Here is an 11,851-nt window from a genome sequence, read left to right as displayed (position 1 = left end):
CCTACCATAACGTTTATCTTCCATCCAACTTGTTCATCAGATCACAAAGACCTGAATGAAGAGGAAAATTTTCATATTGATCCAAAACTTATGTGACCCCAAAAAGGGTTTCAATGGTAGACGTTCAATACCCCACTGCTTTTTGCAGTGTGGTCCACTTGATAATTATATTTGACTTATTTTTCATCTCAGGACTTAAGACTAGCTTGCCAAATGGGTGGACGGTTTGGATATAACACATACCTCATGATCAGACCCACAAAACTTTCTGACGTCAATACAACAACTATATAATTGGTGTGAGGTAGCCAATCCACGTCCACCACGATGCATGTGTTTTATCCATGCAGTACATCCATTTTTCCAGCTTATTTTAGGACATGAGCCCAAAAGTGAGGCAGATCCAAATCTCAGGTGGACCACCGATTGAATGCCCAGCACCATTAAAAACCTCCTCGGAGCTACATAAGTTTTCAATAAAGCTGATATTTGTATTTTCTCTTTATACAAGTCTCGATGGCCTTATCAACAGATTGGCTCACAAATAAACATTACACGGACCTGCGAAGTTTCTAAAGGTGGCCGTTCATTCATTACTGTTTCTTGTGGTGTGGGTCACTTGGATTTGGCTCAGCTTCATTTGGTGCATTCCCTAAAATGAGCTGAAAAAAATGAATGGACGGCATCCATAAAACAAATACATCATGATGGACCCACAGAACTTTTCAGTAGCATAAGGTAGGGACGTGGTTGCTGCATGCTACACTACTCCATCCGAGTCCAGAGGCCCAACTGATGAATGGTTCAGACCTCTCTGACATGTCCCCCGTTATTTAGAGGAGCTAAAAACAAATGGACACTCTATAATCCCTGTGGCAATCAGATTCTATTTTACATGTACAACTTTTCTGAATGCAAACACACCGAATTTTCAAAGGCTATGAGCTTCAAACACAAACTCTGTAGTGATGGTATTTGTTTTACATTCTACATAAAGGAAGCAGATCCAATACGAATGGCCGCTTCATACCTGGCTTGCTAACGGGACAACCTTTGCAAGAGGGGTCGGCAGAGGCGATGTGCGGCAAACAGGGCATGTTGGGTGCAGCAGCAGCCAGGCGTCCACGCACTTAACATGGAATAGGTGCCTGCAGTCAGGCAGTAGCCGCAGCATGTCTGTGTCCTTGTAATCCGCGAGGCAGATGGGGCAGCAAGATGAAGTGGTGTCCTTGTTGTGGATCTTGGCGTGCGAGTAAAGTAGTGTGGGGTAGCTCAAGAGGGTGGCTTCATCAAGGCCCACTTCATTGTCAGCTACGGGCGGTTGATGTTGAGTGGGCCCGTGGAGCTCTCGAGACTGGTGGGTTGGGGATGAGGAGGGCCGGGTACAGAGGTAGGAAACAACGGCGATGGCGGTGACGAGGAGAAAGAAAATGGCAATGGTGAAGCCAAGGCCGTAGAATCCGCTACTGCTCATCATGTCATTGTTCATCAATCCATCAGAGGTGTTGGTGCCATTCATCTTCGTTGGTCATGTGTCATGAGCGATGGACGGCTATTCTATAATGGGATGGCTGATGGAGGGATTGGATAATGATTTGAGCCGCCATTGATGGATAGTGGGTGTTATGTGAAGAAGGTAGGTTTTGGCGTAGTCAAAAGGGTTTTGAATATCAATGGAGAATGAGCAATACAACGTTTAAAAAAAGAAAAAAAAAGAAAAAGAAAAGAAAAACACCATTCTTGCTTGGGACACAAGCATGAGGAGGAGGGGAGATCTGTGCCCTACACGTGGAAAAGAGGAGCGTGTTTGCCAGATCAAATCCGTTCATCTGGTGACTCCCAGTGAGTAGATCTGTCTCGAAAGTGAAACTGAAACGGTCATCACCAGGTGCGGCACACGTGTAAATGGTCAAGAAAAATCGACCAATGTAAACGATCAACACCTGTCCGGTTGCGGATGAACAGAACCTTATATTCCCTGAGTTCCTATTCTCAATTGCTTATCTCATTCTCGTATGCTAACGCACCTTTCCGTGAAGAACTGCTATTTGCAGGTGGGCCCATCTGCACGCGCCCGACAATCCATCCATGCAAGGTCTGGGACGTCAGCCAACTTGTCTTGAAATGTTCATGCCTGTACGTTGAACATGTCGACGGTCGTTCATCGTTTTTTCTTTCAAGTCTTTTCTTCTCATGCAAGGTTCGGTCCAAGGAGCGTCCCCAACAGATCTCAGTCATCCAATCTATGTTTTTGGATGTTTAATTTGGACCATTGACTTTTCTTGCGGAGCCATCTGTGCTGATGCCACGGATGGTGTCACTAGGGTTGTTGAATGGGAGAATTTGTGAGGACCATCATATCAACAGCATGGATAGCTAAACCACAGTTCCATGGCATCGGCGCATCTCTCATCATACATAGCGAATATCGAGCGTGGAAACTAATACAAGATTCCGTCCATTCATTGGATTTGTTTATTTATTTATTTGAATGGTAGAACAAGGCGAAAGGGGATGGCGTACTAACTAAACTCTGTAAGGCCCACATTGATGTGCGTCTTATCCATGTCATCCATCCATTTTATAGCTGAGTTTAGGGCATGAGAACATTGGCACCCTATCCAAAATGAGAGGAAGTTACTCTTTAGTTTTGGTTGAGCTTGGAAGACTTGAAAACCATTTAAAAAAAAATTACGGAATACTCTTGAGACAATCACAGAAATACCTAATGGACCAGATCAATAGATCAAGGGCTTGACTGATCTGATCTTGATCAAACTACCCCGGTTCTCTAAGTGGTGGAAACGTATATCACTCTAGATAAAAACATTTCCAAACCAATACAGAGGGCCATCCAAAGCTCATCTGGATTGGTTGGAAAGAACCTTTAACCCAACCTGGGGGTAGTCAACGGTCTCCGAATCACAATTATCGGTCCAAGTTATAAAAATCGGCCATATACAGCCTCAATCAAGACACATTTCCAGACTCTATCAATAGCAAAACCCAAGAAGATTTAACTGACCGGATACTCAGCAGCCACCGGACATAACTATCGGATCTGATCGACGGAAATCAAACCCAATGCAACACAAGTCACGGCCATACATCCCAGCTCCAAAAACCCCTAACAATTGATGCACGTAAAAGGAAAAAAATCCAACAGGAAGTTAAGGACCACCTATCCATGCCCTCGCCTACAGACCCCTTTTCTAACCCTATACTTGTTAGAGCTGATCGTGGCGCTGAAAGGGTAACCTACAACAAGCCTCTAGGGGACAAACAGTGGCTGTTAAGGGGCTTGTGGGAAGGCCGTGAGAGCAAAAGCATGAAGGGAAGAATCTCCAGGGCCTTTCGGAGGGTTGGGGGTAGGTCCCAGGGCTGGCCAAAATCCTGATTGTGATAGTGTTCTTTTGAATTCAAGACACACTTGTCATTGAAGCAGTTGAAGACGGTAGTAGGGCTAAAATGGGGGACATCCAAGCATTTCCTTTACATAAAAGCAGTATCTGATTTTTCATTTTTCTTTTTTCATCTCAAAGTTAAACTACATTCCACTCCACACATCTAAAAGAAATAAATAATTCATACACACATTTAGATATTTATTACAGCACTTCTCTCTCATCTATATTATTCTTTTTTCATTTTTATCCAAATCTATTATATGATTTCCAACTGACCGTATATCTAGAACTTGTCTAATGGCGACTCCTAAATAAATACATACTCGAGGGTCCCCACTCATGGCTCAGTGGTAGACTCACAAGAGTTTCAACACAGCGGTCATTGGTGTGGGTGCCCACTATGGTGTGAGTGGGTGTGAGCCTGTGTAAAAAAAAAAATAAAAAATAAAAAAAAATAAAAAACAAACAATCGAACAAACTTGAGGCACCCCCGTAAACAAACAATCGAACAAACTTGAGGCACCCCCGTGATATTGCACGAGGACACAAAAGCAACTCTAGCTCCAATAAATTTTCAACAGTAGAAGTTAAATCCACACTGTTTCCTATGGCTCAGGTCACTTGGGCTTTGGATATGCTTCAATTATGAGATGATACCCTAAAATGATCTTGTAAAATGGATGGACGGTGTAGATAGGACATATACACAATGGTGGGCCTCATAGAGTTTACTTGTGTGTACTGAGTTACTTAGTACACAATCCACTTACCACAACGCTACTCTTGAGGCCCAGTAGCAAGCGATTGTGGTGTTCCCTCCCCTACAAGAAATTAATTTAATAACATGCCAGTTCCTCTCTCACAAGAAACTACTTTAATATCATGTGACCTAATGACCCACGCATAGCCCCGTATAGAATATTAATATCATGGGAGTTCCTCTCTCACAAGAAATTAATTTAACATCATGTGAGCTAATGAATCACGTGTAGCCCACATAGAGAATATTAAAGTGATACGAACAGATAGTACAATGCCCTAATCTAAAAATTAGGCTTGTGGTGGGCAATACATGCTTGAGAAAAATGGATGCTCAGGAAAAGATGTCAATGTCAGATATTTGAGGTAGTGTTTGACCATTAAAAATTAGACAGATATAAATATTAAGTGGATTACACGACATGAATCAGTGGTGTTGACCATGAAAAACTTCCTGGGGGCACAAAAGTTTTGGATCAAGCCTATATTTGTGTTTTCCCATTATCAATGTTTGTGCCACGTGATCAACAAGTTGGATGGCAGATAAATGTTATGGTGGGCATAGGAAGTTTTTAATAGTGGGTGTTCAATCACCACTATTTTTCCTGTGAAGTGGTCCACCTGAGACTTGGATTTGCTTAATTTTTGGGCTCATGATGTGGGCACACAGAGCTTTTCCATAACTGATCCATGTCGATACTAGAGGTAGGGATGTACATGAGCCGAGCTAGCTCAAAAAGCTCACTCGACTCAGCTCACGATAGCTCAGATTGACTCGGCTTAAAGGACGATTTAGGGCGAGTTAAACTCCATACTACCCAACTCGATTTGAAAACGAGCCGAGTTTGAGCATAGTGCAACTGGACTCGACTCGACTCAAAGCTCGAGCTCAACTCGAATATTATATATATATATATATATATATATATATATATATATATATATATATATATATATATATATATATATATATAAAACTAAAAAAATCCTAATTTTTAAGTATATTTAACCCTATACACTGCACTCGACCCTGACCCAATCCCAAACCCTCTCTCGCCCGACCGAGAGATCAAAAATCCAAAAATCAAAATCTCTCTCTCTCTCTCTCTCTCTCTCTCCTTCTTCTCTCCCATCCTGATCCTCATTCGGCCACTCGTTTGGCATCTGCTCGACTCATCTTAGCCCGACTTAACAAATGGCTACTCACTCCAGCTCTATTACTCTCTCATTTTCTCTGTCATAGTAGTCAGCACCCACCAAAGGTAGGTTATCTTCCTCTATCAATAAATATTTAAATTATTTATTTAATTTTTTATAATTCATTTTTATTTTCTTTTTGATTTGGGTTGGGTCGTGGGTCGGGTTGGGCACTGGGTTGGGTGTTAGCTTGATTTGGGTTGGGTCTTAGGTCAGGTTGGGTGTTGGCTTGACACGGGAACAAGCTCAATTTGACTGGATACACTAGCTTGACTCGAAAGCTTTGGCCAACAAGCCAAGCTCCAATGTTAAAAAATAAAAATAAAAAAAAAAGAAGAAGAAGAAGAAGAAGAAGAAGACAAGCTCCAATGTTGAGCTCGAACTCTAACTCGAGTACAACACGGACGAGTCAAGCCGAGCTTGGCCCATCTCGACTCGATTCGGCTCGATGTACAGCCCTAACCAGAGGGATCACTATTGAATCCATGTCCCATCCATGGATGGCCATGTGGTTGCATAATCAAATGATTGGGGCAATGGTCCACATTCAATAGTAAAAATCATAGATCAGTGGACTGAGATTGTTGTTCCTGGAACTAGTCAATCTACAGAAGAGCCCACCAAATGGATCGGTTGTTGGTCTAAACTATCAAACCAAGTGGGCCTCATCCATGGATGGCCTAGCAATGAACATCAAGAGTCTCTTTTCAAATGAAAGCTTCTAATTAGTGGAAGTGAGAGGGTTTTAAAACTAGGGATAGTCTGATATGACTGATTTTTCATCAACTCTGATTGTGTTATGATTAAGATTAGTCATCTCTTCACTTGGGTGAGTCCCGACTTGATTTGAGACTGATCGAGTCAGTTCAAGTCACTGAGTTTTTTAACCATTGAAGTCACATGTCAAGCTAGTTAGCATGCTAGCGTGGACTCATTGATGCCAATGTGAAATATGGTGTGCACACCACATAAAACGGGAAAAAAACAATGAGAAACTTCGATGGCATTTGCTGTTAAATGCAATTTTAGTTAATTGTTGTTAAATACTGTTGATCTTTTAAATTTGGGTATAAAAAGAAAAATTGGGTGAGAGAGTTGCCTTAACCATCTCGCCCCTCCTCTCTCTCTCCCCCCCCCCCCCCCTCTCTCTTTGTAAGCCCTAACCCTAATTCATTAGCTCTTTTGTACTATGAATTAAAGCTATAGGATAATATCAAAGCACTCAAAGCAGTTTTTTTTTGTTGCCACAACTTTGTATTGTTAACTTATACTATAGATGTGCCTCACTCCTGCCTTTTTAGCTTGATGGATGCATTTCTTTTCCTTAACTGTCTATTTGCAGGCTACTAATTGAAAAGTGTGCTATCTTCAGTTTAAGAGAATTTTGGTTTATCATCCATAATTAGTGGGGCCCATCAGACCTATTATCTGGATCATAGAACCATAATTAGTAGTCTGAGCCATGTCCTCATGTGCATGGAATTCTAGATGTTAGAAAATAGTGCATTTAATTCCTCTCTTAAAGAATCTAGAGAGATCACAACCATTGATTTTGTATGTGTATTTAATGAGAATTATAATGTAAACATAGTCTCTAACCCTCACTATTATTACAAATTTTAATAACTCAATAAGTTGTCTCACATTTACTATTGGTTATGCTTGTAGATGGATGGAATACTTGATGATCACTCTTGGTTATGTTGTTCTTGGCTTGTCATGTTGCCCATGATTGTAGCTGCTTAGGTTCATGGGAATGTGTTATTGTTCTTACTGTATTCCTTGTCATTGCCTTCAACTGGAAGCTATCTTTGCAACATTGATCTGTTGATTTCTCTGAATTGTGTTATGTAGCTTGGTATGCTCATGTTCTCGGGTTGAAAGTGCTAACGCCATACTCATCAGAAGACGCTTGGGGCCTTTTAAAAGCTATTATTAGAGGTCCTGAATCTGTAGTTTTTCTTGAAAATGAGTTGTTGTAAGTAGCTTTATGAACGTGGAACTATTCTATCATGTGAAACTTGAAGTACTTATCTGATTAACATTAATTTTGGGATGCTCCAGATATGGAGTCTTTCCCTATTTCAGCGGAAGCTCTTGATTCCAGTTTCCACCTTCCAATAGGAAAAGCTAAGGTATGTTTTTTTTTTTCTTTTTTTGGAATGCATCACACGTTATCTGCAAATTTAATGTTTTTCTTCAAGTTCCTCATCACATGGTACTCATATTATCGACTCCTTAACTAATGCTTGGCAGTGATTGCTTGATCTTTCTTTCTTTTCATATCATGGTGGGTTGTTCTACTTTGTAATCCTTGTTGTCTATTGAACTTCCTTTTAAGCCATATTTCAGAGATATATAGGTTTAGTGGCATACTAGTCTATTGGTGTTTCAAGAACTGGTTTTCCCCTAAAATGATAAATTACTCCAACCTGAAATTTCAAGTCATTGGTTCTGATAAACAAGGCTACAAGCCAGATTAATCAGTTTTATGTGGAGTTTAAGCCTTGAATCTGTTAGGGTTGAGGAGGGTCAGATCATTTGCTTCATTGTTTGCATTACTTTTCCATGTTTGGATTATTATTTTTATGCTTTTCTGTTGCTTATTTTGATTTTTTTTTTAAATTTTTATATATAAATCTGGCTATGCATGCATCACGCATCTGATTTTGGACAGTCTGGATTAGAATATAGGCACTCCATTCTTCTATCAGATGATATTATCTTATCTATGTTGTTGAGGAAGCTTTCTTCAACTTTAGACTAATTATTTCCTGTAGGATGTGTAGGAACCTTTTCTTCTTTTATTTCTTCCATCGAGGACGTGCTAATTACTATTTGAGATTTCGGAATGCAGCCTTACTTAAGTTTTGGTCAAGTGAATATTAAAAGTAGATTGCACACATGCACCTTTGAGATTAGCAACCCTGCTAGTTTTACTAGTATTAATTAGGACACATCAATAGGGGTATGTTTTCTTCCTTGTTTGGAGAGGAGGAACTGCGTGTTTTGATGGGTATTTTTGGGAGATAGGATGCTCACATTGCACACCATTTGACGAGTTCGTCCAATCACTCCTCACAACAAGCATCTCTTTTTTACTTGGGTTTAATAGAATCCATTTTCCAGCCTTATTCGTTCCTTAGTGGGCTTTGAGATGGACATCATGGCCTTACAGAAAAGAGATGGTTAGTAGCATTGTAATTCAGGGTGTGTTTGAGAATGTGAAAATTGATAGACCCAAATTTATTTCCATCCAGAACTGAATTCCGAAACTATGTTCAAATTCTCATGCACGGGTTAACTATTATGAGATCTTTATGAGATTTCCAAAGAGATCGAGTTTGATTTCTTTATAACAACAACCCGTTTGGTAGAAGAGGTAACACCTCTAGCTGTGTTCTCTGAGCAGTAGCTCATTTGGAGTCCGCTTTCAAGTTGACCTAAGGGTCCTAGCATAGAACTACCAGATTGCCTGTTGAGTCTAAAAGTGAGATGCATTATTTTTTGTTTTTGTTTGTTAATCTTATTTTATGCTTATACTTATGAAGGAACTTAATTTAATGGATTTGATATTGAATTTGGTTTGCTTATAGGAGTTGTGGCTAGGGGCTTTATATTCAGCCATCCAATTGTTTTAGTGATTGGTGTAAAGTTTATTCCATTAAGGAAATCAAGAAAATTGCCAAATATTATTCATCAATCTCTTTCACAAATAATTGATCTTGCTTATATTATTTTCTAAAATTTTATAGATAATTACCTCCTTAATATAGATTGAAAAATATACTCAAAGAGAGTTTGATTTCTTTAGAACAACAGCCCGTTTGGTAGAAGATGTAACACCTGCTCTCTGAGCAGTAGCTCCTTTGGAACCCGCTTTCACGTCGACCCAACGGTCCTAGCATGGAATTACTAGATCTACCCATTGAGTCTAAAAGTGAAACGCAGTGTTTTTTTTTTTTTTTTTAAATTTTTGTTTGTTAATCTTATTTTATGCTTATACTTATAAAGGCACTTAATTTAATGGATTTGATATTGAATTTGGCATGCTTATAGGTTAAGTTGCAAGTTATTAATTTAATGGATTTGATATTGAATTTGTTATTAGTTACTAGATGATAAATGTCAATTACGATTGATTATGAAATTATTTAAGTATAGGACAATCAGTTGCCCATTTGAGAATTTTTATGTGGCCAAGCATAGATATAGTATACTTTTGGAGGCATATAAATTCTTAAATTGTCCCACGTTTGAACAATTCAAGGTTGGATAGATTAGAATGCTTTCGATTCCTTAATTTAAATGTTCATGCTTGTTCTGCATTGCAACTCTTCATTTCTCTCTGGTTACATTTCTTACTTTTATTTCTAATGTCAAATATCCTTACATTGTGCGGACACTTGACGTAGGAATAAAATGCAAGCTTAGTTACATTTCTTACATTTATTTCTAATGTCAAATATCCTCACCTTGTGTGGATACTTGACGTGGGAATAAAATGCAAGACTAACGAATCTGGAGAGACATCAGGAGATGTTGCCGAAATTTCAGGGTGGGCATTTAAATAGAAACATGAAAGTATTACAATTTATCCGGTCTTGGATGGTTGACTGATTTAGTCAATTAGTTAGAGATACCATTAAGAATTCTATTAGATGTCTAAATCTTTAACAATAGTGAATCATCAAGTGAGTCATTCTAGTTAATCTTTCGTAGGAAGCTTTGTCGGGCCTAGGTTGTATTTCCACTAACTTATCGAAGTGGCTGAGGAACATAATGATGGATAAGAGTTGGATTCATATGTCAAGGTACTTCAATAACTTCTAGTTGTTATGGCCCATTGGTTAAGATGCATTTTTTGACATGTCTTCCAATTTCATTGAATGGTTTAGGATGAGCAACAAATACTTAAGCGGAGCTGTGAAATTCTTAGATTTTGTATTTGCAAATGTAAGCAATAGAAGGATGATCCTATGTCCATGTAAGAAATGCAACAACAACTACTAGGTGTCTCGACAAGAAGCATACGATCATATTGTGTATGACGGATTTAATATGAGTTACACACATTGGCATTTTCATGGAGAAGCTACATCTTCTATTATGCTTGCTACTATAAATGTTGAAGGTGATGATTTGGATCCATGCGACAATATGCACGGATTCTTGGAAGATTCATTTTATTTTTCGTGCCCGGATGATCAAGAGAGTGATGCAGAATATGGACCTACATCGGGGCTTAATACCGAAGCACAACAATTTTTCAAATTATAGAAGATGCCGATCAGGAATTGTACCCAAGGTGCAAGAAGTTCACCAAGTTATCTTTTGTTGTTCGACTATATCATGTGAAGTGCCTCGGTGAATGGAGTGACAAATCATTCACCATGTTGCTTGAACTGCTGAAGGAGGCACTCCCCAAGGGTGAAACTTTACCAAAGCCTTTTTATGAAATCAAGAAGATCATTGGGGACCTGGGCCTCAAATATGACAAAATTAATGCTTGTCCCAACGATTGTATGTTGTACTGAAAGGAGGCCACTGGTGAGCAATCATGTGCTACCACTACAAAAAAATAAAGCAAAGCCAATGGATGTGTCGCTGTTTCGGCTACGGCTTTGCTAAAATCCGTAGCTGAAACACCATAATCCTTAGCCAAAAAATAGATTTTTAAGGGTGGACGTTCAATTGCTACTATTTTCCTGTGGTGTTGTTCACCCGAGATTTATTTCGAGCTGATATTTTGGTATTAACCTTAAAAGATTGTTTACAAATGGATGTATGGTGTGGATTAAACACAAACATCATGGTGGGGCCCATAGAGCCCTACCAGATCCAAAGCTCAAGCTACCGTTCTCATTTGTACTGTGGAAACATGGTAGTTTTGCATTTTATGTTAAATAGTGGTGACTCGTTCATATAAAATGTGGGTTTGATATATGGCTATCCAGACCATCCAAATAATGGGTCTTGTTGTAAATGGTTTATATTTATAATTATCTTATGTAATAGTATCTTAACCATCCACTAAATGGACCCTTAATTGTATGACTGTGAATACAGTTTATTTTATAAAATATGAAAAACTCATATTTTACGAATTTGAACTCTTATCCCATTTCAAAAGAGCTTTTTTCATTTTCCCTCTTTCGACTGCCCTTTTCTTCCTCTCCCTTTCCCTCTTTCGAGCGCCATCTTCATCACCAGTCGATCACCCTTCTGCCTTGCAGTGGCGTGATGATTCGGACCGTTCATCCGGAAGCTCGTATACAGATTTCTTGCTAAAGTGAGTCATGAAATGTAATCAGATTTTTCTTTATTAAATCATGGGAGAAGATTACATGCACATGGTGGGCCCTACTTTATAGACTAAAATCTAGGATGCGAATTGGCTAATGACTCTGTTTGGTGCTCTGTGGGCCCACAATGATGTACGTGTTTCACTGCCTATCCAATTTTTTCTAGATTAGTTTATAATATGA

At 39.1% G+C, this 11,851-nt stretch overlaps 1 protein-coding gene across 1 annotated transcript; it reads right to left on the bottom strand.

The window, feature by feature from the left end:
- Positions 1–710: 710 nt before the first annotated feature.
- Positions 711–1,647, bottom strand: LOC131233106 (RING-H2 finger protein ATL70-like). The gene has a single exon (XM_058229707.1). It carries the CDS (start codon positions 1,517–1,519, stop codon positions 1,025–1,027), a length of 495 nt encoding a protein of 164 aa, XP_058085690.1. The 5' UTR covers positions 1,520–1,647; the 3' UTR covers positions 711–1,024.
- Positions 1,648–11,851: the final 10,204 nt, after the last annotated feature.

The sequence above is a fragment of the Magnolia sinica genome, chromosome 18 (assembly GCF_029962835.1).
Source record: "Magnolia sinica isolate HGM2019 chromosome 18, MsV1, whole genome shotgun sequence".
Lineage (NCBI taxonomy): Eukaryota > Viridiplantae > Streptophyta > Magnoliopsida > Magnoliales > Magnoliaceae > Magnolia > Magnolia sinica.
This window is presented reverse-complemented; position numbering and strand designations above follow the sequence as displayed.